The sequence below is a fragment of the Lathamus discolor genome, chromosome 16 (genome assembly GCF_037157495.1).
Source record: "Lathamus discolor isolate bLatDis1 chromosome 16, bLatDis1.hap1, whole genome shotgun sequence".
Classification (NCBI taxonomy): domain Eukaryota; kingdom Metazoa; phylum Chordata; class Aves; order Psittaciformes; family Psittacidae; genus Lathamus; species Lathamus discolor.
In genome coordinates this window covers 8,038,873-8,064,814 of record NC_088899.1, presented here as the reverse complement: position 1 = coordinate 8,064,814, position 25,942 = coordinate 8,038,873, and the positions used below count along the sequence as shown (strand labels likewise).

The 25,942-nt window shown below is 40.4% G+C and overlaps 2 protein-coding genes and 1 long non-coding RNA gene across 11 annotated transcripts in view; 1 reads left to right on the top strand and 2 right to left on the bottom strand.

The window, feature by feature from the left end:
• Window positions 1–1,111, bottom strand: part of CFAP74 (cilia and flagella associated protein 74) — a 50,382-nt gene extending 49,271 nt beyond the window's left edge. Inside the window, exon 1 of one of the 2 annotated variants that reach the window (XM_065696395.1) lies at window positions 769–1,111. In XM_065696395.1, the coding sequence (XP_065552467.1) occupies window positions 769–954 (186 nt within the window). In that variant the 5' untranslated portion in view covers window positions 955–1,111. The remainder of the gene's footprint in view (window positions 1–768) is intronic. The other variant, XM_065696397.1, reaches the window with a different exon arrangement.
• GABRD (gamma-aminobutyric acid type A receptor subunit delta) lies at window positions 1,035–24,773 on the top strand. Of its 5 annotated transcripts, none has more exons than XM_065696403.1 (11): window positions 1,068–1,758; window positions 8,228–8,340; window positions 8,445–8,512; window positions 9,430–9,650; window positions 10,305–10,387; window positions 12,647–12,784; window positions 13,670–13,825; window positions 14,406–14,617; window positions 15,516–15,896; window positions 17,798–17,840; window positions 24,454–24,773. In XM_065696403.1, exons 1-9 carry the CDS (start codon window positions 1,691–1,693, stop codon window positions 15,810–15,812), a joined length of 1,356 nt encoding a protein of 451 aa, XP_065552475.1. In that variant the 5' UTR covers window positions 1,068–1,690; the 3' UTR covers window positions 15,813–15,896; window positions 17,798–17,840; window positions 24,454–24,773. The 5 variants fall into 5 exon arrangements, with proteins under 5 accessions (XP_065552477.1, XP_065552475.1, XP_065552476.1 ...); XM_065696404.1 differs by having other exon boundaries at window positions 17,790–17,840; XM_065696405.1 differs by having other exon boundaries at window positions 1,035–1,758; window positions 13,673–13,825; window positions 15,516–17,840.
• Window positions 9,738–25,942, bottom strand: LOC136022730 (uncharacterized). 4 transcript variants are annotated; one of them, XR_010616314.1, is made up of 4 exons: window positions 25,900–25,942; window positions 23,939–24,040; window positions 23,747–23,848; window positions 9,738–14,886 (listed from the first exon to the last, which is right to left on the bottom strand). It is a non-coding gene; the product is annotated as an uncharacterized LOC136022730 (long non-coding RNA). The 4 variants fall into 4 exon arrangements; XR_010616315.1 differs by having other exon boundaries at window positions 23,985–24,040; XR_010616316.1 differs by lacking the exon at window positions 25,900–25,942 and adding an exon at window positions 25,229–25,891.

Below are 25,942 nucleotides of genomic sequence, written 5' to 3'. Positions count from 1 at the left end.
TGCCTGTAGAGCATATGCTGCCATAATGAACTTAAACCAACACACAACACACACATGTACATATGTTACACGTGTATAAAATACACACAAATATCTACACACATACATTTTATATGTGTATAAAATACAAAAGTATACGTAGCAACACACATACATATGTGTTACACATGTATACATTATACATGTACAATTTGCCTTGGCAAATTTCTCTATTTTTACAGGTGTATGCTGAAGACAGAAAACACTTTTTTGCTAGTAGTAAATTAGATGATGACTGTTTAGCCAGAGAAAAACAATACCAAGGAGTATTCTCAGAGTAGATATTGTTCATTGGAACACCAGTCTTAAGAGTAGGAAAAATATGAAAGTCAATTGAAAACACCCTGAAAGGTGTAAAGCTGTGTACAGTTGTGTATGTACTATGTATATCTGTATGCCTCTTCTCCTGGATCCCACTGAGTTGTTATTCTCCTCATCCACCACCCTTTAGTTGTCATTTGAAATACTGGTATTGAATAATAATACTAAATTAAGCACAGGAAAAGATAAATGGAACACTTTACCCCTGGTGCAGCCTTTCATTTGCTTAAGGAATCTATACATTCATTTGTGCAGTATGATATTTCTAAGAAATGTCTTCTTCCCAGTGTTTCCTTTGTGGGTTGGTTTTAAAATTGTCATTCTAGATTGAACAGCACCAGAAAAAGAAGAGGAGGCGGAGGAGGAGGGAAGAACAGAGCGAATATGGAGGAGAAACCCGAGTCTGACCTGCAAGTCAAGAAGGACCCGGCCCGGGGCTCCCTCCCCTCTCCTCGGCCGGCGGCGTCCCGCCGAGGCGAGAGGGGGTTCCAGGCGCGAGGACGGGGCGATCGCGGGATGGAGCGTGGCGAAAGCAGTGTTACAGCTCCGGGCTCGCTGGAGTAACCCGGAGCGTTTCACTCCGGAGGAGCCCATCGGAGACCCGCAAGCGCGAGGCAGAACTTTGTGAAACCCCGGGACTGCGTCTGTAGCACCCGCCTGGGACGGCTCTTGGAACAGGAAGAGGCGGCAGCTCCCCCTCAGCAGAGCGTCCCCCCCCCATTTACATTCCCTCTGCTTGAGGGCGGGCTGCAGCTGCGATCGCCCCGGAGCTCTGCGGCTGGGACTTGCATCGCGTCGAGCCGAGCCGTGCCTCGCCTCCCGTCGCTCGCACTCGCGGTGTCCCGGCTCCCGAGCCCTCCCCGGGCCCCCTGCTCGCTGCTGCCAAACCGCCTCCTCCTCCTCTCTGCAATTATTAGCACAGGACGCTAGTATCTCCGGAGCACTTTTACTTCTCTCTCGCCCGCGCTCGGCGGGATTTATCTATCATTCCAGAGGTTATTTTCAGCTCTTAGCCTGGCCCGCGGGCAGACGGACCGGAGGCAGAGCCGGGCGCGCCGCGCCGCAGCGGGGCGGTGAGGGGTACCGGGGGCACGGCCCGGTGCCCGCAGAGGAGTGGATCTGCCCTGCGCCCCGTTACTGCCTGCCTCCATGGCTCCCGGGCACGGGAGAGACCGGGGAGGCTGCTGCTGCTGAGCATCACAACACTGCTTTAAACTCAGCCTCAACTTACACAGCCAAGGAGGATGGCAACGCTGCTGGAGCTGCTGAGCAGCCAAGAGAGCCGGGGAACCTGGGTTTTGTCTGCCACTGTCTAATAAATGGGAGTAAAATGGAATTGCTTACCTGGGTTTTTCCTGCCCTGGTCCTACTGTGCACCCAGCAGCACAGGTGTATCAGGTAAGAAAATGCCTTATCGTTCTATACTAAACTGGACTTAGACGGCTGTTGTGGTGGGGTTGGTACTGCCTGGTCTGACTGCGGCTCTCGTTTCTCCTGGAGCTACGGCTGCCGTGGGTGAGTGCTCAGGAGAAAAGGGGCTTGACTGAAGAGTTTCCTCAGTGTGCCCTATTTTGGGGTTGTTTGTTGGGTTTTTTTTGTGGGTTTTTTTTTCCTCCGTTTTCTAGCAGAGGACCCACTTCTGCCAACTAAGCAGCAATTTCTCGGTTAATCCAAGGGTGTGTTTTTAACGGGATGCCTGTAGACGCCTTTTCCCAAGGGCACTTGCTCTAAATTGGGGGCAATCTCTTTTTGTAATGGTATAGCACATCCCAGGGCAGCCTCATCCTTATAACAACTCTGTAGGGGGCCTGCTTGAATGAGAAACTCTTCCATAAATCCAGCACAGCCAGTGGGGTATGAACTGAACATCTTTGCTTGGGGCCTCCATAGGTGCAATTAAAATCCCCAAGTAGAGACATTCCTTTCTAATGGGTTCATTAAGACTCCTGAACTTGAGATGAGAGGAAGAGACTGGCAGAGATCTTAGAAAAAAACGTCTGAAGAACGCCAACCATTTCTTAAAATAACAAATTGTAAAGATCTATGTTTGCAATTCAGAGTCACATTTCTTCGGGAGGTGTTAGCTAGGCAACCAGCTATGCGCTCTCTATATGCTCTCCAGATCTGGAGGATGGATTTTGAGAAAGCCTGCCATGATTATGTAATGAAAATAGAAGGGGGAGTGAAAAAGAACTTGCTGTATGTAAAAAATACATGTCTACATCACTTTTCCTGCTTCGACTTCACAGGCATTACTGATAGCTTCGGAGGAGTGTAAGAAGCAAAGTGATAACTGTAGTAAGACATAACATTACTGTCATAGGTTTTGGAATTAATTAGTGAGATTTGTTTCTTTTCCCTGGGAAGGAAAAGGATCTGGCATTAGAGGAAGTGTCAAGTCAACTGCTCTTATTTAGGACTGACATAATGACTTATCCTGTGACCTTGAGGCTGTTACCCAGGGTCAGATCCTGACACTGTCATGCCCTGAAGCAATCCAGTGTTACAGCAAAGACAGAGGACATATTATTTGTGACCTAAGGGCATCAAGATCTTTCACATAATGTCAATGAGCCTGTCTCTCTATCTGCGTTTGGACTAGCATTAGGTATTTTGGTTGAAAAGTGGCGTTTGAGTATAAGAGAAGGAAAGAAAGAATTTTAAGGAAGAGTCAGCTTCTTTGTTCTTAGGCACAGCAACTGCCAGGATATGTACAGCCTGTAATTTGTTGGATAAATGACTTTACAGTTGGATTAATTACCTAGTTACTGGACATTCTTCCTCCAGTTACACAACAGTGATGAGCCGTTTGTTAGAAATACAATGTGGCAGAGAGTAAGGTGAAGCAAATTCTACCTTGTGAAATTCTGACTGTTCCATTTGTGGTAGTATTCCAAGTATGCCAAATTGTGAGAGACTCAGTGGTCAAAGAGAGCTGCTCTGTTCAGTACAAGTTTTCTGAAGATTCTGGATTTAGCATGGCTATGGCAGAACACTGTTCAATCTTGTAAGAAGTGAGTAACCTGCATGTGTGCTTCTGAGGAGTTAAACAGAACAAAACCAAAATTCCTTGCATCAGTAAAATTACTCAGACACAGATGACCTGTGAAATAATTCCACTTCGAAGGGCCCAAGAAGCACATTAACTTCCTTATTCTTCTTCCTTGGAGTTCTGCAATTAGTTCTGTAACTATTTTGGGTAAGAGATGCTTTTATGAAAAGCAGTATTTTATTAATACTGTAGTTTTACAACAATGGGCAAACTTGCCAATAGCTACATTTTATTGCTCTGCTTTTGTGTTCTAAATGCAATGTGATTCATGGTTGGGATGACAAAGGACTTCCAAACTCACCATATTCTCTGCTTGTGAGTTCTATGGACTGTATATTGATGGGTGTAAGCAAAAACATACTGAAAAAAAGGAAGAACTGAACTCGGTGGTACAACATAAGACTTCCCAAAGGGAAAATGAGCTGTTAAAATAATGTTCTGGTTTGGCAGAGAAGGGAAGCGAGGTGAAGATGAAGCTACTTCCTTAGTGGTTTTGAATACCCTTTCGGGGTGCTTTAAGGAGCCGTTGTTGAAGCAGTTTCTCTGTCATGTGTGCAGTTTGACTGAAGTGAATGAGCCATGTTTGACCTAAGTCAGCACATAAGCACTGCTTATGCCAGTGCCGTTATCAGGTAAACATCTTTAAAAAGTGGTTATTTTCTGTTCTGCTTGAGACAGTGGCTAGTGATAAGAAACAGCTCTTTGGGGCAAAGACTGGAGCTTCCCCTATTTTATCAGTTTGGTGTGGATGCTGCAGTAATAAATGTGTCACAGTGAATGAGATCATCTGCTGAAATACACTTTGGAATATTGCTTTATTTGTGTGGGGAAAGAGTACTACCGATAGGAGTTTTGGAGTGTATGTCTGTACTTTGGAATTCCTTATGGAAAGAGATTTTAATTCTCTAATTAAAAATAGGTGTATCTTTTATAGTTATGATTCTACTATGTTATATGACTTTTATACATTTGCATACAGTTGTCCTTCTGTGGTGTGTCCCCCTCAGTCTTTTACTGATATTCATGGAAACAGAGCAGCTTTAACACATAAATGTATGAAAACAGTGGTCCATTTTCTGTAGTTTAAAACTCACAGAGAGGAAATAGGGCTTTGATGTTTAAAAGGTTGCCATGAATTAAGCTTAATGCTTTTTCAATTACATTTCAAAATACAAAAGGTTTACAGTGAGCTTCACTTAGAGTCAGGAATGGCAGATGGGAGGGATACTCATACTGCTCTAGATAATTCTGGAGTTTGCAGAGACCAGATTGCTCACTGACCTTGCAGGATATTCCTTATCTTTTTCCCCAAGAAAGTTTCCTTCATGGCAATGACATCTGGGACATTCGCCCCCTAAAGATTACCTTAAAGAAAATGAAAAGTAGTCCATCCCATCCTCAGTATCAAACTGGCATTTCCATCCACCAGGTTTAAAGATATATGTAACAACTATATCACAGTCCCCAGAAGAATCAGGTTAGCAGACTTAAAGAAGAAACGGATGATGCAAAAAGTGATTTTCAGCATCTTACTGCTGTATGTATTTGTCAAGAGGTTAGCACACTCCCTCTGGAAGTGTGACCTAAAATCAGTATCTCATTGGCCACTTACTTAAAGATGCTGCAGAGCTTTTGGCACTGTTGTGCAAAACCAATATTGCTAATGTTAGGTCTGGTTCATCAGCTGCAGTGCACTCATTCACACAGAGCGTACAGATTGCCTCCTTCCCTGGTGTAATTTAAATACTTACCAGAGATTTTCTAGTTAATATTGATATATTTCTAGCAACCATTTTCCAGCAGCGTTCTGGCCTGACAAGCCTTTTAGAGATGTGCTGTCCAAGTTGTCTGGGAGAAAGATGTCAGCTCAGTCAAAAAGGATTTTGGGCTAGATAAGACTTTTTAGTCTAGAACTGATAGTATTTAGCACTGAAAGAGATGAGTTTCTTTGCTCTGTCATTTGAGATTCATTGCCTGGAGTCACTTTACCTATGAAAAGAGAACTTCCCTTTCTTCCCAAAGAACTATGAAGTTCTTCTGTGCACAAGAACAGATCTGTTGTGCAAAGAAGAACTTCATAGTTTGCCCAATTTATTAGTGACCTATTTTTCCTCTTTGCTTCTGTGCAAGAGAACTGACTATGCTTTTCATGGAGAAGATGTTTTACATCCAGCTTTAGATTTGGGAATGACTTTCAGAGTGGTACAGTGCACATGACTATGTTGCCATTCAGGCAGCCAAACACCCCTCTCTGGCCTGGTGCAAAATAAAGATAAGCTTTTTTGGTGAGCTGTTACGCCCCTTGAATTTTACAAATCAAAAGCTTAATTTTACAAAGTCCTTTTCTTACTAAAACAAGCTTTACAGCAGCTTATGTCACAAAGTGAAGCTGCTGAATCAACTAATAGTAGTTTCCTTTCTTTTCATCTTTACTGCTTACACTTGGAAAAGTTAATCCCTTCCAATGCATATTTTCTACGCTGGTCTTCCTTTTTCAGGTACCATAAATGAGTAATGTCTGCTTATCAAGGGTGAATGAAATTCTCCCACCATCCTTCATGTAACTTGAAAGCACTGGTCCTGATGTACGGAATGAATAATGTAGAAGAATGGCCCAAAGGAGTTATCACAAACTGGCCTGTGAAGTGCCACAAAAATAAACTTCTGCTTTTCAGAGTGATTGTTTGTGACTGAGGACTGCTATACTGTCTGACAATATGCAAACTAATGTTTTCACCAGATAAAAAAAACCCCAAAATATTTTAGGTAGAATAATATTCTTGAGTTTGCTATTTCTCTTCTCCTTCAATATTCTTGAGGGACAAAAATGAGGTGGAGATTTCTGCTGGAGGACCTAGGATGACCTGAGACCTAAACTGACACAAGGAAAACTTGGGCTCATTTACACCATGCTGTGTCACACCCCCAAGCATAGAGACCTGCTAGAACATTAGTTCTTGTGTCTGTATTATTTCCTATTATTGCTCTACCAGCCTCTGTGTTAGTCTAACAATGCCATTTGAAGAATATGGCTGTTTAATGTGATCATGGGACAGCTTAAAGGTAAAACACAGGTTCACAGGATCACAGGATGGTTGAGGTTGGAAAGGACCGTTGGAGGTCATCTGATCCAACCCCTGCTCAAGCAGGGCCACCCAATGCCAGTTGCCCAGGATCATGTTCAGATAGTTTCTAAATATCACCAAGGAGGGCAACCACATTCTCTCTGGGCAACCTGTCCCTGTAATCAGGCACCCTCACAGTAAAAAATGGGTTTTGTGATGTTCAAGCAGAACCTCCGTGTTTCAGTTTGTGCCTCTGGTCCTGTCATCAGGCATGACTGCAAAGAGCCTGGCTCTGCCTTCTTTACACCTTCCCTTCATGTATTTACATACATTGATAAGATCCCCCTGAGCCTTCTCCAGTCCTAGCTTTCTCAGCTTTTCTTCGTATGACAGATGCTCCAGCCCCTTAATCATCTGCATGAAAAAAGCTTAGTATTAGCAAAAGCTTTTGGTAACTCGGTGATAACTCTTTGTAAATGAAACTGTAGGTTACTCTGACTCACATATTCTCTTCGAGTATCTAGAAGCCATTTTGTGAGCACCATGCTAGTGTGTGAGAGTGTCAGTAACTGAGAATCATTTTGTTGCCCATTTCAAAGGCAGTTTAAAATGAACCAGTAGTATAAACATCAACAAGGTAAATCCAGCCATAACATTATTTTAGCTGTAATACTTTAATAATTCCCACTGATATTAAGTGCATATAGCTTCACTGACTTCAAAACATTTGTACACTGATGATCTGACCCTAAGGCTTTATTAATAATAGAAAAAGATTCTTTTTAATTGTGTCATGCATATTTAAGTAAACTCCCTCTAGATTGAAATCTACTTAAAACACATGTGTACGTAGCTGCGTGAAGTAGGGCACTACAGAGGAGTCACCTTCCTACTTAAGCAGTTTTCAAAACACTTCATAAAACTTGGCTGCAGCTTTAGCAACAGGAGTTGAAAACCACCATCTTCTACTGAAAAGACAAAGAGATTTTTAGGTAGGTATATTCATTCAAGTGTATTGGAGTTATCTATTCTAATCAGGAAAAGACCTAAAGTATCATTCTTTACCTAGAAAAGGAGCTTAGATGTTTTACTGAATAGGAATTACCATTACACATCTATGGCTGAAGCTTACAGGTTACAATTAATTACATTTTTGAACAAAATAATTTCAACGTAGTCTCATGTTCCTCAATATGCCAAGGCCTCAATTTAAAAAATTCTCCTTCTTGACCATGTTTTTTCAGTTTTCAGGTGTTCGTACACCTTCTATTAGCATTGCTTTTCACATTCCTGAGGCCCAGTGGTCCTTTTCACAAAATCAAATATGTTAAATCCAAACTCCAGGTGTGTAATTTTTACTGTTTACCCATCACATTTGACAAATTACCAGCCCTCTTCATCTCAGCTGTTCCATAGCTGTACTAAGAGCTGTCACAGCTGCTATAAACTGCTACCCAGATAGATGCATTTCATTATCCACAGATGCATTTTATACAGTAATCAAAGTATATTGGTTTCCCTCATTCTTTCTTTACATTCCTAAATCTATTTTTTGCCCTTTTTTTTTTTTTTTTTAATTTGATGTGTCTGACATGGTTTTCCTATCTATATACAGTATTTTTCTACCAGTATAGCTGGTCATACTGTAGGTGATATCTGGTACAAGAGAAGTCAATGTCTCCCATTTTCTGTTAGTCTTTGGTTTGTGAGCATGGCCAAGTTTTAAAAGATACTTATTCTCTTTACCTAGAGCTATGACTGACATTGGAGATTACATAGGTTCCAACATCGAAATATCCTGGTTACCCAACCTGGATGATTTAATGAAAGGGTATGCACGTAACTTCAGGCCTGGGATTGGAGGTGAGACTTCGGGAATAATATCTCTTCTGTTTCTTACAATCCTTCTGCCCTACCTATATTTTTATAGGTACTTTGATGATACAAATTCAAACATTTTTTCTCAGGTCCACCTGTTAATGTTGCTCTTGCAATTGAAGTAGCCAGCATCGACCACATCTCAGAAGTGAACATGGTAAGTTATCAGTTAAACCTACCCAGTTGTGAACATATGTACTGCAGTGACAGAAACTGGACAAAGCTAACTAGGAAGCTGATATCCAATGTGTCTGTAGTGGAGAAATTACCACAAGAAGATGCTACAGGGAACAAACATTGTATTTTAAGACACAGGCAGAGTCTCTTGTGGCAGACATTGGCAAATACAAGAATCTAGCAATGTTTAAGTCACTGAGATTTCTTACTACAGTTAACAAGGTTGGATCTGTGCAGCACACACTAACAGAAAGCCTGATTTTTAGCATTAACACCAGCTTTTGTTCAAATTGCTTTTCAGCAAAGAGACTTCTAAAAAGAAGCTAAGGGAATGATTGGTTGTGAGATGCTCCCATTTTTGTGTAAAGCCCTTCCAATAACACAGTGGAGTATAACAGCTTACAAATCAAATAAACAGGCATTGGCATGGATTAGCTGCATTTCTGAAACACAATAGATTCAATTTTAAAATCAAAACGTTGGCTTTCTCTCCATCCTTTCCCTTCATTTCATATGCATAACTTCACCTGGTTTTTTTAGTTTTGCTCTCAAAAACAAAAGTTGCACTTCTGGAGATACATAAACAGATTTTCTTCATTAGGACATATGCAACACATGCAACGTTGTGTGTAGCACTGACATCAAATCACTTTTTGGTATCTTGGGTTTACCTGTGGTAGAAGCATATTACAGAAATTAAAATACTTGGGCAGCTGTATGGTTGACTGAGCATAAAAATACTTATTTGCACTGGAAGCAGTTACTACATTTCTAATACAATGCTTTTTGATCAAGTCTCAAGACATTACCATTAAGACATTACCATTATGTCTCAAGACATAAAAAATACTGTGTTTGCTTAGCATCACTTTTTGATTGGGATTTCTCTTCTCCCAGGAGTATACCATGACGGTATTCCTGCACCAGAGCTGGCGAGACGACCGCCTCTCCTACAACCACACCAATGAGACACTGGGCCTGGACAGCCGGTTTGTGGACAAACTCTGGCTGCCAGATACTTTCATAGTAAATGCCAAGTCTGCCTGGTTCCATGATGTGACAGTAGAAAACAAACTTATCAGGCTCCAGCCAGATGGAGTCATTTTATACAGCATCAGGTGAGTAAGAAAGAGTACAAGTTTACCCTATCATGGATTAAATTTTTGGACAGACTCTAAAGTAATCACTCAGTTTTCCTAGGATGATTTCTTGAAATAATTTTTAATGTAACATGGAAGAAAGTACTGGTGACCGCTACCAGAGATCCCTTTGTTTTCAAGGATTATACTGCCAGGAAGGTATCTTTGGCAACATTGCCTCATCACTGATCACTTTTAGAATGTCCTTAATGGGAGATAAGCACCTCATAACTATTTGGTCAGCAGGCAATATGCTCAAAACAGGGCAGAGATTCTGTTCTCCACTCTCTCACTATTTTCCAATGGAATTAGGAGCCTGATTTAGGCTCAACTTACCCATCTTTCAAACAGAAAAAGTATTATTTCCTCACTTTCGAAGAGTGTTTTTCCCAGAATTCAATAACTATATTTAAAGTTGATCGTGTAATGTTCTAAAAAATTATGAGTGTGCAGTTTTGAAATTGTAAGTCCAAAGTCACCCTTGAAGTAATTGTAGTGATCTTGGGGACAGTGGAAGGGAGTAGACTTGACTCAAAAAAGTCCTTTTCACTGTCAGAAGTAGCTGAAGTGTCCTCTGACATTAGACACATCTATCTGAATGCATCTAACTGGTATTCACGTTGCTTGGAACAGGATTACCTCAACAGTGGCCTGTGACATGGACCTTTCCAAGTATCCGATGGATGAGCAAGAATGCATGTTGGATTTGGAGAGCTGTAAGGGCTGAGTACAGTGTTTCATATAACCTGTGTTTTGTGTAAAGCCTGTGTATATGGTACTTGGCTTGCTGGAGTTTGCTGGAATGATTGTGCTTTTGTCCACAAAATGTCAGGGGTGCTTTAGAAGTAACGGGTACAAACAGGAATCCCTTCATTCTGTGTTGGGCATTAGATTGTGGACTTTTCAGTACCAGTTCAGCTCAGATCCAGTTCAAAACTAGGATTTAATTTAGTGAAGATGAACAACCTACAGTCCTCCTGATGGATGTCTGCATCTGTATGCATGATGTAAACCCCAGTACAATTGTGACAGTCACTAGCATGACTGAGGTTTGCATCAAATCCAGTAAGGATATGTAGAGGAGTCCACAGGCAAAATCTGATGTGCTATGTTTTCTCTATGAGAAAACAGGAAAAAGAATTCTCTGCTTTCAATGAATAACATTTTGACCAACCCTTACGTATCTGTTTAGCTTGCTTAGGAGTTCTTGTATCTGTTACACAAAATCAATCAGAATACTGCATGGATTGGCTGACATTTATTTCTGCTCACAAAGGAGGGTGAAGAATGAATTTATGTTTTGTCCAACCTGTATTTTATCTGTGATCAGCGTGTAATTCCCATGAGCATTAATACTTTTGACGAAAATTCACTACTGATACAAGCAGGGCCCACCTGATCAATAGCAATGAACTTGCCTTTTGTGGGTTTTATATCAAGGAGTCTCCAGGTCCTGAGGGTTCCAGAGATTTGCAAATAGCAGTTTCTGAGCAGATACACTGGCCTGCTGATGCAAGTTCATCTTTTTCCTTTTGAACACTGACTTTGTTTTCTAGGCAATTAACCACAATACCATTTTTCTTGTCCAAAATAGCAATCTACAGTTTTACTTATGTAATCACCAAATGCAGAGGCAGCAGACACTGTACCAGCAACTGATTCTCTCTCCCAGCACATTCTGCAGGGAGTTTTGGTGCTAGTTGCATTTTTAAATTGAATTTGAGGGGGTTGATTTCAGTGAAACAAACATGCAGAAATAAAGCCTCTTAAACAAATTAATGTTTTAGTAGCAAGTTTTCTATTAACAGCTAAACTAGCAAAGATCAATTTCCTGTGGTTTCATATATCACATAAATCTCCTCATACATATTCCCCCTTCTCCCATCTCCCTGGTGCCCTGCACCTCTCCCTGGTCATTACCTTTCAGCTGCCACCCATGCCCAGCTGCAGTCATTAACAGGCTGATCTACATGGTGAATGTCAAGTTGGTGCATCTCAGAATAGGCATGGGGCTGAGCTGTTCTCTAACTGGCTGCACAAAATTGACTTTTCCATTCTCCACATACTATCTCTTACAAAACTTCAAGAATCCAGAATTTCAAGGATTAAGAATTTGAAACCTTTACCTTTTTGTCATTTTGGTTGGGAAAATAGCAAGTTCAAAAGCTGTTTGGAGAACTGACAGAAAACCAACACATAGGCTGTTGGCATAAACATTGTTTTGTTATTAAACTACATTAAGCCTGGGGGAGGCCCTAACAGTTGTTTCAAAGAGCGGGGATTCATATAAACAATTCAGTATTTACCTTGTGCAGTGTCTGTTTGTAAAAGCACTGCAGGTCTTGCAAGGGTTGATACAAACCCAACTGGACACATACTTTTTAAGGACACTGGGGAATCACTGACAAAGGAAATCTGTTTCCCCAGTGCTGCCTGACTGGTACAGAGTACCTATCTTGTTAAATCAATGTGTGATCTTGGAGATAGGTTTGCCATACAGAATTATAACCTGATCTGTTTTCAGTAGGATAGGTGTAGGTAGATCAAATTTGATAGTTATCTTCTTTTACAACCAGTAATTTCTGTGTCTCTGAGATCCAAGCCCACTACAAGCCCAGGGGTAAGTTAGCTAGCCTGAGTAACAACAGCAACAGTTACTTGACTTTGAGTATGCAATAATCTTTTTGAGTGATAATTTGACTATTTCTCATGGCACTGCCTTGTGCCATGCCACATATTGCTAGTCAGTGTGAATCAACTTGGATTATTCTCCCTGCAGGAAAGATGACCCAGTGTGACACTGGCAACATCAATGCTGCCAGGACAGTGAATTATCCAGACTGAATCACAGCATGTTTGCAATGGGTCCAATGGAAATTGGCACAGCAGAAGAATTAGAGGACTTCCACTGTAAGTCCTCCATGTGCTTAAATTTCTTCCTCAAACTTAGTATTTATTCAGTTTTCTTTTTGCAGATGGCTACTCTTCAGAAGACATTGTCTACCACTGGTCAGAAAACCAGGAGGAGATCCACGGGCTGGATAAGCTGCAGCTTGCTCAGTTCACAATTACCAACTACCAGTTCACAACAGAAATTATGAACTTCAAATCTGGTAACAGGATCTGTCTTCAGTTCAGGGACAGTACCTGTCTTTTTCCTGGTCAGGGAAACCTGTATTTATAACAGAAAATCCTGCTTCTTACTTTACTAATTTAAGAACCTGCCAGGGTTTTGATAAGAGTTTTCTTCAACACTTGTAAAAAATGCCAACCTTTGCTGAGCCTTCAGGTACCCCCTCTAGCATATTATGTACTTTGGCTCTATATGTTTGACAAAATCCTGCTTGGAGCACCCAGACAGCACTAGATAAAACCACTCGAGGTATTGCTCACATTTTCTTGACCCATTTTGCAACCTCTGATAAAGAGAATTTTCCATAAGCCTTGATGTTATGGAGCTTATGACGTCCAGTCAGATTACACTAATTCTGTGGAGAAGTCAGTGGTGTGTATGCATAGCACCGGGTTTATTGCAATGTTTGTATAAAATTGGAGTAATTTCTTTCCTGCTGATCCTTCATCCTCTTTCATGTATTCAGATTCTCATTTATGCTGCACATCTCCTCTAAGCAATTTTTTGAGTTTGGAATTAACTTGGACTTTTAAAAAATCTAAATTTAGTATCTGGAGGAGTTTCTACAGCAGATTATAAGACAGTACAACATTTTGAAACAATACTGTTAGTTGAGAAGACTCATATTTTCAGCTCAGGTATTGATATGACCTGAGACAAACCATTTCACCTGTGCCTAGCTGATGAGAATTGCAGTACCTCATGCAGGGTTTATGAAATGTAGTTGAACAGCATTTGAAAAAACTTTTTGTGATCTTTGTCCAAAAGATGTTTAAGAATGTAGACCTGTGTCATTATAGGAGATGTTATTTTGAGTATTAGCCTAACAGTAGTTCACACAGTGTCTCTGTGCTCCTTTTTTCAGCAGGTCAGTTTCCCAGGCTCAGTCTCCACTTCCACCTTCGCCGAAATCGAGGAGTTTACATCATTCAGTCTTATGTTCCTTCTATCTTACTCGTGGCCATGTCATGGGTGTCCTTCTGGATCAGTCAGTCAGCTGTGCCTGCCCGAGTGTCATTAGGTAAAACAGAGTTTGGGGAACTAACAGGGAAGGGTGTGCTCAACTTATAATTATCTCTAATAATCTTCATTTTCCATGAAAGCGCATTTATGAATACTGTGTTTACATCTGCAGAAAAGATGGTCTTTTAAAAGAATTCCCTCATGTTCTAATTTTTGTCATGCTATCAGAGCAGCTGCCTCAGTAAAGAATAGAAGATAACCACCTACAGAGGGTTAAAAGCAACACTGAGTGCGAGGCACATGTATGAAAGAATTGATTTGAAGGAACTGGGACAGTGACAAAATAATGTTCTTAAAGCTTGTGGATCTGTTTGCCTGAGTCAGGGTTGTAAGATGAAGGAGTTCTTGAGAGTTAATTCTGATTTTGTTCGTCCTGATCTAGAATAAAACCAAGAATAACATGTTCAAAGCTGCTTTAGTCATACCAAGGCAGCTTTTTATGAGCTCCCCTGTTTTGAAAATCAGAAGCCACAATATTAAGGGGCTTCTCCTGTGAAAATATTCCTCAGCTTCAGACTAGTAAATACACTTAATATACACTGTAAAACCTAAAGTAAAATTTTTCACGCTGACTGCAGGTATAACTACTGTTCTCACTATGACTACATTGATGGTCAGTGCCCGATCTTCGCTTCCACGAGCATCTGCCATCAAGGCACTTGATGTTTACTTCTGGATTTGCTATGTCTTTGTCTTCGCTGCACTAGTTGAATATGCATTTGCACATTTCAATGCTGACTACATGAAAAAGCAGAAGAACAAGCTAAAGGCAAGAAGGCAGAGTGCAGAGGTCAGTAAGTGTAATATTATGAGTAACTTTACTCATAATAGTAAAATAATAGTAAAATAGCAAAAGACTTTAGTCTCCAACATTGTCCCCTGCAGATTACATTTGTTACACCCAAGCCGCATAAGGTAAATACAGGTGTAATGAGCACGGATCCAACTCATGTAGGTGTGAAGCCCAGTGAAACTGAACAAAGGAGGCCGTAGAGATGAATGAGATTGCTTCCAGGAGCTCCAGATGTGCATTGCTGCTTTCTTCACATACATACATGCCTGTTAGTGAAGAAGCACAGGGGAACTGATTAAGGAACTATTTTTTAATAATTCACAATCTGAAGTCCAGGCCTACATATTTTTGAACTCTCTGGCACCTTGGGTATTCTTTATGATTATTTATTATTTCATTTTATTAAGATGTAGAGGATATGAGTGACCCTTATTAATTTTCTGTCCCAGCTCCACATTCTCTCAGCTTTGACAAGAGCCTGAGAACTGCCTGTGGGCTTTGGCCACACAATGGGATAACTGTGTCCTTGAAGTCAGTCAATTGTTCTGAGTCAGGAGGGCCTAAGCATGTTGTCTCAATGGTGCCTTGATAATTTTGAGCATGTAAAATTGTAACCAGAATTTAAAAGCTGTAGCTCAGAGTCTTTCAGTGATCCTTCTGCCAAAGCAAGTGAGCAACCTGCTCTAGTGGAAGGTGTTCCTGCCCATGGCAGGAGGCTGGAACTGGATGAGCTTTAAAGTCCCTTCCAACCCAAACCAGTCTGGGATTTGTGATAAATACCATTCAGCACCTATGGATCTCCCGAGTATTTCACCAACTCAGTGTCATGTCTAGCTTGTACGAACTACCTTTTCCCTATAAATTGCTATTATAGGTTCTCCTCTTTCCTTTACAGATAAACGTGAAGAATGCCATTGTTCTGTTTTCACTTTCCATAGCTGGTGTCAGCCAGGAACTGGCCATTTCCAACAGGCAGCACCGAATGCCCAGAAGCCTGCCTGGATCTTATGGCACGATAGAAATAGAAACTGGAGAGACAAAACGGCAAATAATGAAACTGGATAAAAAGAGTGGTCTGAAGTCCCTCTTTAAGCCCATTGATGCTGATACCATTGACATATATGCTAGAGCCGTGTTCCCAGCAGCCTTTGCAGCAGTCAATGTTATATACTGGGTTGCATACACAATGTGAAGAGCTACAAATTGAACAATGCCTATGGACTAAACAGCCTTTGCAGAAACTGTATGGATCTATCTGTTCTCAACAGAGCTTGAGGTACTTCTAAAGTCAAGAAAGTCCTGCTATCTATTCCTACTAAACCCAGCAATTTATTACCCATCTGATTTGAGACAGTAATTACTGTACTCTGCCAAACAATCCCATCTCCTAATTTCCTGGATTACTATGAGACAATTTTTCATATGTACATATTTGCAGCAAAAGCTTAAATCTTAAATTACCATGGGTTTCCTCAACTTTAAGGGTTGATCAGTAATGAAGATTTGGCTTTCCACACTTAGGTCCTTTCTTTTTTTGTAATAGAAGAGTTAATTCCTCACTTCCACACAGGAGTAGTTTTCTGCATTCGGCCTTCTGTGGGGTGGTCCAGGTTTAACAGTAGTGGTGGAGGTTTTAATCATAAAAATCTCATGAACAAAGTAAATAGAGCAGAGTGGGGGCTTTTTCTTAAATAATTATTTGTCTTGGATAGAGTACTGAAAACATTTCAATGCTCTTAGTGACAGCATGAAATAAAATATACTGCATAAGATTCTACTGAACTGTTAATAATGACTGCATTACATTTCAGATATAAGCTAATGAAAATTTAAATACTTAAATACAGTGAAGTTTATTAATTTAATAGGGTCCAAAATAGCTAAAAGTGATTTAGAAACACAGGGAAAACTCAGACTTCCTATGTTGGATTGGGAAAAAATTTAAAGAAGCTTGATAATGAAGGAACTCAGACTCCATTTTCAGGAAGGGCTTTAGAATTCATTCTGCTAATTTTCAGTGAGAGTCTACCATGTGTGCCTCTGAAAATATCCTTTTTGCATCTGTCCCTAAATAGCTGAGTGAAGTAAAAAAATGTCATAACTGGCTTTGAGTTACTGCGTTGCTTTGGATATTTTTGCCGTTTTTATTCAGAGGCTGAGCTAACATTTTAGGCCTCTTCACTTTCACTATCTGACAGTGAAATTTGTGGGTACTCATGCACACACTCTTTAAATCAGGATTAGAGACTCTCACCCCATTCATGCAAAATAACACTTTGTTCTGTAAATAATTCCAGGGAACTCAGCAAATGAATACAGTATTCACAACAAACACCAGCTTCACAACAGCCAAAAAACTCCACAGTAAATATTTTGCGATATGAATTTTAACAAGTAAAATATTGTTAGTGTAGGAAACCAATGTAAGACACTTCAAAAGGGAAACTTTTTTGAGGATTTTGTTGTCTTGAAAGTGAGATTCTGTTTTAAATATAGAGACTGACACAAAAGAAAATATGAAGTGAGAGAGGGAGGAGAAGAAGGAAGCAGAGCAAGTGGCTGAAAGCTACGATGGAAGGGAGCATGGGGAGGTGTGAGATTAAACAAGACAAAAGGTGTAGATAAGAGAAGAGTTATGCTGGGCTTTGAAGATGGGAATCTCAAATGCAGTGGCTGATGGTTAATAATTGCAATAAGGATGAAACAAGCATTTGATCACAGTGGAGTGTGCCCGTGTTCCTTCCTGCCTTATCTGTGACACATGGTTTGATTTTGTATGACCAGCACTGAAAGACAGAGCATTTAAACACAGATTATAGCCTAAAATAAGATTTGTTCAATGTCACTGAAGTAAGAGAATGCTTTGAAGAAAAAGTAGTGATCCTGAAGTGATCAAAAATAGAAAATATGCTCCCATCTAAGTCAGGCTTAGGTTCACCTCAATCTTTAGTTTCTGCTTTAATGGAAAACCTACTTGCCAACAGTGTGCTGGCAAATGCAAACTGGAGTTGTGCCACAGAATTCTCACCAGTCTAGCCCTGGACTTAGACACCTGGATTCTGGTCCCAGATCATGCCGCTAACTTGTTGGGGAATCTCAGTTCTGTCATATCACTGCATCCTCTCCAAAACTGCTATAATGATACTGATTTCTTTCCTATATCTTTGAGTTTTACAGAAGAAAAACCCTTCAGGAGAGACAACTCTTCTCCTCCAAGTAGGTAAGTGCATCCAACTAGTACTTACATGGTGCTATTTACCACAGTATCAAAGACTCGCACATACTGAATTAAAGCAAAGTATTGCCCGACTTTCACCTTTTCCAGAAAGCCAATGAAATTCTGCATGTCCTTCAATACATGCAGGTAATCAGGCTTCTTTTTTCCTCCTGCTTCTCCTCTTTGGATTGTATTTTTCTTGGTGTTTGTTCCTGATGTCGATGAAATGCTACATTACAGAAATACACCATTTTTTTCCAAGGTATGCTTTTGGTCTTAATCACTTTCTCCCTCAAAGAAGTTCACCCTTCTTGCTGTCTTCTAGATCACTTGTACTGTTTTACATAATGATTAAGTGCAGAGTGGAATAAAACCACAAGAAGCATGACTTTACAATGCCTTTTCTTTACTAAGTTGTTGCTTTTTCCATGATTCTGGGTCAGGTCCTATCTTAAATCCCTTCTACTTCTCCTTACAGCTTAAAGTGAGCTGTTTCAATTGACAGCTGATCTAAATCTTGTCTGGCCTCAGAAGCAGCTTAAGTTTAAATGTAACTCTTGGATGATGCACTTTCATAGGCAAGTGTGAAATATTCTGCTCAGAACTTTGAACATTTATCACCACAACAGTACTACACTCTCCAGAAAGACCATAGTGCCTTATTCTTCTCTGCTACACTTGCCTAAATAGAAATAATCTTTGGTTTAAAATCAGTAGATTAACTATTGCTGTGAAAGCAGAGTCTAACCTTTTTGTATCCTGCTGGTTTCTCTATTAGTTTATTACATTGCCTGTCAGGGACAGTATCTGCTGCTAAGTGAAATTATTGACTAAATCCAGCTGAAATACTCGCAGCAACTTCCTGTGCAGTGTGAATCACAAGAAAACAACCAATTATTCTGGAATTATTCTGGAATTGGAGTTACTGAAGAGCAGAGAACGAAGCGCTGACCTAGTACCTCTAGCGTGCAGTGGCTGGTTATTTCAAGTAATTAGCAAGAAGGTAGCTGCAGATATTATACAGGCAATGTATAGTCTAATTAGTTCAGCAGTAATAGTTTGTAACTGTGCACCTGACATAACTCCTTACACTGAAGCCAACTGAATAATCACACGAGGTTACTGGACAAAATCAGTTGCTTCTCCTATGACTGGGAGGCAGTAATAGGCTGCATGTTCTGCTGACTTTTTCAAAAGGTTTAGTCAATGAATGTTTTCTATAGTTTGACTGCAGATCTTCAAGGTGAACACCCCAGTTGTTGAGTGATCAAAGTAAAAGGTGGCAGCAATATATTCCTCAAAAAAACTCAAGCCAGAATGGTAGACTATCACAATGTTGTAGACAGAAGCATAAATAAAGGGAAAATAACCACCTCAGAACACTGCAGGGAGTCAGAAATGTGCACTGTGAGCATACGTATGGCTGTTGTGTCCATTCCAGGAACAAGGTGACTCAGAGGGGAGGTGTCTCAGCTACTGTTACTGCACTTGCATGAGTAGCACAAGACAAAACACCTCCACCATCAAGAGTGGGATTTTCTTATATCTGTTTCCAGAGCCAGAAATAAAGCCAGATGCCATTCAAACTCTCCTTAAGGAGAAACTTCAGTACAGGAGTCTGATGTAACAATTGGAGCTTTGCATAAATTTGAATCTTCTGCACTTATGTGTGCGCTTGATTCTTTTTAAATGAAAAAATCATCCTTAAAACATCATCAGACATTAATACTTTAGATGTATTAATATCCAAAGACAATGCCTTATTCAACTCTAATTTCATTATAATAAATAAACTGAATTTGATGTTAGTTAAATGTTGCCTTTGGATGGGCTGTATTAGCATCAAGGAGAGGCAAAAGAACCCCAACAAAACCAGTATGTGACAGATCATAAGGCACTTTTTCTGTGCTGTACCTGAAAACATTCATATTCCTTTTAGCAATTTAGAGTACTGCTCTATGGACTGGCATGTCTGTGAGAAAAGGAGTGGGGTATGTGTTAATGTAATCATTCTAAATGTGAAGTGTTGATAAAATGTAGATATACAGAAGTTGGAGCTTCTATAAATGGACAAAATAGACATTCCAACTATTGAGCTGGAAGACAAAATGCATTAGAAGGAAAATCAAAATCACAGAATCATAGAATAGTTAGGGTTGGAAAGGACCTTAAGATCATCTAGTTCCAACCCCCCTGTCATGGGCAGGGACACCTCACAGTAAACCATGTCACCCAAGGCTCTGTGCAACCTGGCCTTGAAAACCGTCAGGGATGGAGCATAAATAATCTCAGAGATTTCATCCCATAATGAAATCCTGCCTATATGTGCCCAAAGGCTTGTAAAACTCTACTTTGGCCTTGGCAACAGAAAAGGAAGCACCATTGTGTATTCAGGAGTGCTTTCTGGGGGGTATTTATGCAGACTACTGTATTTATGCTAAAAAATAGCTGTTGCTGTCTCAAGAGATCGAAAAGAATCAGCACAAGATAAAGAGGAGCAAGATACTGTGTGATTTGCTAGAAAGTAATGCTGGCAGTGACAGCACTATTAAGAGGTTAATGTAGAGAAATGTCTGTCCTGTTTCTGGGTAAAAATGAAAGCATTCATCCAAGTTAAAGCTCTCACATCAGTTCTTCACTGGTTTGCTGATCCAACAGATAATGTAGCAGAACCAATTTAACTCAATGAGGCTTCTGCTGCTGGTACAACAAAACACTTATACAATTGCTCTGATTTTAAATACTCAGTCATTAACCTAAGAAAGCACCTCATATGAGGAGGAAAACAGCATCCCTGCATAGCTGTCTGCGAAGCAGGACAGGTAACATAAAGCCCATTAAAAGTTTCTGAGAATATTTTCATTAAAGAAAAATCTGAAGCAACTCTCTCGTACCCTCTTCATTACAGCAGCTGAAAACACGAGCAGTGATTGAAAGCTTGCTTGATATTGTAATAATACTGTGAGCAATATGTGTTACAAACACAGATAACTAATTCCTAATGAAAACAGAATACAGATTTGGCAATGAACATGTCTATTTGGATGGATGTGATAGCTGAAATGGGAAAGGCACAATCTCTTTATGCCTTGACAGGTTGTGTCTTAAAGAAAATGAATTTGAGGATCTAAGTCCCTTGTTATGTAACGCATTAGGGATCTCTTGTCTCCTCATATCGGCTTTATGTCACAGCTATTCCTTTTACCAAGTCTTGCCCAGTAAAAACAAATCTGAGAAGACAGTCATGCCTGGGCTGCCAGAAAATATAGCACCAACAGAGCTGATCAGATGTTACTGGGAGTTCACTGTTCTGCAAAAGGTTGCTTTCTAAAGAGTTAGGACTAGGTAATGAAGCAAGAAGGGAGCCCCTGTGATTTACAGTGTATTGTGTGTTAGTGAACATATATACAGAAGGAAAGTAAGCAAAAATTGTGCTTTTACAGAGGCAGGTTGTTTAATTATCCTGAGAAAATAACTACAGTGCATAGAAGATGGTTTTATTTGCTTTTAAACATATGTAGCTTGAGCTACCCATAGAATTCTTTATCCTCCTGGTTAATATGCCAACAAAAGTGAGTTAGCTTCTGGTTGCTTCTATCTTACATAAGACAGACAAGTAAGGGAGGTGTTGACTGAAAATAGTCTTGAAACATTATTCATTTTGTCTATTTTAACATGGGCTAGAAAAACACTAATATTCAGTCCAGCAAGAAAATCTGCACAGGATTACCATGGTGATTTCTGATGTTATGTATGATATATGCTTTACTTCAGTTCCTGTTAAACTATATTAATGGTTTGTCTTATGATTTTTATCCAAACTTAGTAGTATTTGGTTCAAATTTTTTCCCTCTGGACTCGATAATTTCACTGCCATTGATCTCAACAGAAGTGGTAGCTGTCTCTTGGCAAAAAAAGAGCAAGGAGGCTGAAGAGCAGCCTGCATATCTGCATACATTCCTGGGTTGATCTAAAAAAGGCATTATGGGGATGTATTTTCATTCCAGAGCAACACAGAACTGCTTATTCACATTTCACATGCATTTGAAGATAGTAGCTGTCTCAATTTATCTGTTGTTTAGTTAACAGTCTGAAATCTTCATTTTGCCTACTAAACCTTTAAAACCTTGGGAAGTTGACAGGTCTTAATACAGCTGAAGACTTAAGGCAATAACAAGAGGATCCCAGTTGTCCTTTTCTACTGAGGTACAACTAGTACTGATTGCCCCTTTTATTTCAGCAATTGTCTTTAAGAACTAGTTGTCATAATGATGTCTTAATTGAAGCATTTAGGAGGGAGAAAAGGAGAAAGATTTTTTTGGATCAGTCTTGTCAGAAACATACAAGTATTTTGTGGATACAGCAGTTTAAAGAAAAAAAAAAGTTATTTCAGAAAAAAAAAAAAGGTAGAAACAGCTGCAAGTCCTGCCAGCCAGTCTCCAGGTGTAAAAACTTCCAACTTTTTCTGTCTAAATTTGTAAGAAAAGCTTTGTACATAATCATATCTGTGAAGAGTCCATATAGTGCAAGAATTCAACAACCTTCAGCAGCAGGAACATTCCTGATAGTTTTAGTCATTTAAGCAGTGAAGGTCCTAGCTGAGCCACTTGCTAATTAGTCTAATTAATCACACAAATTTATGTGTTTGTTGAACCAGCAAAATTAAAACAGAGCTTTTCCTCCCTGTTTCTTCCACCAGTGGAAAGCGGAGAGGATAAACATCCATATAGTGACAACAGCTTCCAAACTGCAATGACAGTCTTAATCTCTGCTTAATTCCTCGCCCGTGAAATAAAATGAACCATAACAAATATCCATCCTTTGATCTTTATTTCTAGAGATATATTTCTCTCAAAGGAAAGTCTTTTGTAAGCCAGGGAGAGTGCTCTGGAGATGACAGTGATCAACTGGCAGTGACAGTGAGCTGAGAGCCTCATAGCTAAGATCGATAATTCACGTTATGTTTTCAGTTTCAGGCCTTTGCCTCCCACTCACATCCCAATCAGCACCAAACCAGTTGTTCTGTTTAGTCAAAGACCTTCCAAACCATTAAACAGCACTTTTTTTCCTTTCCTTTTAAACTTATCTTTAAAGAACAGTTCTCAACATCCTGTAGCATTAAAATAAAGCACTACCACTTGTAAGCATTTTATATACAACTTTGTTTCCCAGAGAGTTGCCTAGGAATATCTTGCCATCTGCTGGAAATGTGCAGATATACATCCTTTAATACATACAGGCTTCAAAGTTACTGTCAGAGACAATGGTAGCACGAAAAATGAAGGAGGCATTAAGTTTGGAAGCCAATACTCTGGATGTTTAGAACTTTTACTTCAATAAAGAGGTAACATCAGACTACTGGGCTGCAGCAGTTGAAATACCAACATTAGCTTCCTCGGCAAATCAGTATTCTCTCTCCCCTGCCACCCTAAATCTGTGGCACAACTGGATGCTGAGGTTGAATTTATTATCACCTGTGTGAAGCCAGATGATCATCATGGCCGTATCTGCATAAAACAGGAGCTGCTGTACTGTGGAGGAGGTGATGGGGTAACAATGCAAGCTAACATAGAACATTTCACTAAGAACTCTCTGCAAATGAAGTATGTCCTCCTTAAGATAACTTCCACTAGACTGCAGTAGCTCCTGGTCAGTATGGGCTGCTATTGATCCTGGTTGCTAATCAGCCACAGTGACTTTGGAAAAAAACAAAATAGGAAAGAAAATCCCTATGGCTGTTTCCAGCAGGAGGGAGCTCTTCTTTCTTATAGAACCCCCTTACAAATACTGGTAAGAAAATCACTATTATCCCACCACTTGAAAAAAATTCTTTTAGGTCATGTGACAGAGATTTGTGATTTGCCAAAGCTCATCACATAAAGAAACGAATGCAAGAATGGGAAACTCACTTTTTGTTGTGCTGGATGTGGTAGGACTTGAGCAGAAAACTTTTTTTGAAGCCTTCTCCCTCAAACAGATCAGTTCACAATCTCCTCTTCACGGTAAAAGATCTGATATCAGGAGATAACAATAATGTAAAAAAGAATTAAAATTTTAGATGCAAAAAATACCCACTTTAAACCTGGAATAAAATAAATTACCTGTAGGAGCTGTCAAATGTAGGTGTAGTAGACAGCAGTATCTCACCTTTTCATTAAGCTGAGGATGTTTCAGTAGGAAATAAAAGCGCAATACTCTGCCATCTGAAAAAAAAAAAAAAAAAAGGAAAAAAGCTCAGGAATAACTCAGGATTTACAGCTCTAGGACAACATAAGTCGATGGTGTTTCAAAAACAATATGCCAGAAGCAATGATCATACAATATGCTGCATTTTCAAGCCAGCTGCAACCTTGTCAGCTAATGCACAGAGCAAAGCTGACATCCTCTCCAAAAAATGCCATCTGCCCAGAAGTGAGAAGCATCTACTAAGAAACTGAAGTGTTTAAACAGTCTTGTAATATAAGAAAATACAAACTAACTCAAAGTAAGACTTCTAAAATAACAGCATTAGTACTAAGTGATCAACTACACAATCTCTCTGCAAGATGTAAAAATATTATTGTTGAGATTTTTCTATAAGCACTGAAAATGTACCCAATCTTTTTGTCTTCAATAGGTTGGCTAGGAAAAAATAACAACAGTAAACCACACAACACCCCAAATCACAGTTCTGAAGAACCGTGCTACCTTTTATCTCCCAATTCAACAACTCAAGAAGCTGAAGCCATCTGACTGATGTGACAGGACATCAAAGCCCAGCTTACCCTGAAAGAATTATGTTCATAGACATACATTATATAATGTTCTCCATTTTAAGCAGAGGAAATTTGGAACAGATGAAGATTTAAGGGCCCTTTTTGAAACCATATTGACAGCTCTCACTCAGATAAAATTAACAGTGTATGAACAATTCAGATTAAAGACTGATAAATGAAACCATTTGGTGCATTCCCTTGGTGTCAGAGAAAACATCGAGACTAATAGGAGTAAGTTTTGCCACTTTACTTACACTAGAGTTAACTATTATTTATTTGTATTTTGGCACATTGTAGAAACACCGAAGGAAAGTTCAGAGCTATGTCGGTGCTAACTCACCAACACACGCACCCCCACAAACACCCCTAAAGATCCTGTGAAAGTGCTAAATGGTGCCTAAAAAGAGTTTGATGTAGGTGTACAAAGAGAGAGACCAAGGATTGATACGTTTTTCTGCCATTTTCAACATACAGGTTATGAATGCCCTACTCCAAAACTACATTACAGTTTGGACAGCTCGCTCTGGTTTATTTTTCAAGTTCGGTGGGTTACTGGTGCCCAATGGCGGATATAAGTAGCTTAACAACAGCCCCAAAGCAAATCTTATTTGCTTGGAAAATCGTTTTAAGACACACCAGGAAACCAGCTGTTTGGTCAGTACCAGCATCATTTCCGCTAGAGGACTCTCTGGGTTAACTATCCCACGCTTCAGCTGACGAACAGGCAGAACTCCGACCTCCTCTACACAGGAGAGGCTTTGCCTTGGCCACAGCTTACTCGGAGGTTGAAATCGAAGGTCAAAGTATCATTAGGAGACAGAACAACTCAACTTCGCAGAGCGAATGGCATTCACCATTTCACAGGCTTGCTCTCGTGAGATGGTAGTTAAACACTAATACAGAACAGTCTGTTGTTTCTCCTCTTCCCCCTCAGGTCCGACCACGCGGACGTCCGACACTGTTTATTTTTGTTATTTGATGTCCCCGAACAGTTCCGAACGACTGCTCTCCAGGCTGGCTGCCCCGCTTACACTGGGGGAGATCACCGCCTGTGGAGGCGGGAGGCCCAGGCAGCTTTGGGCGAGGCAGCGGGCTCAGCGCGGCCGCCGGCAGGGCACCCCTTCGAGGGAGCGGGGAGAAGGGACTTCTCGTTCTTAAGGGCTTGTTCTGAGCGAGAACGAGAGCTGAGCCCGCGGAGTGCCTCAGAACGGCCGCCTCCCCTCCGGACTCCCGGCCGGGGGCCGCCGCCGGTGGGCTCCCAGCCGAGCTCCCCTTCCCCGCCCGGCGCAGGCCGCACGGCTCGCTACCTCAGAAGGCTCCGCGGAGAGGGCACCCGCCGCTCCCGGGCCC

Bases quoted from the DNA above. Each gene is read 5' to 3' on its own strand.
- GABRD (XM_065696403.1), top strand. From the start codon at position 1,691: ATGGAATTGCTTACCTGGGTTTTTCCTGCCCTGGTCCTACTGTGCACC. The intron at 8,341-8,444 runs GTGAGACTTCGG...ATTTTTTCTCAG, and splicing joins CTTCAGGCCTGGGATTGGAG to GTCCACCTGTTAATGTTGCT. The intron at 13,826-14,405 runs GTAAAACAGAGT...CGCTGACTGCAG, and splicing joins GCCTGCCCGAGTGTCATTAG to GTATAACTACTGTTCTCACT.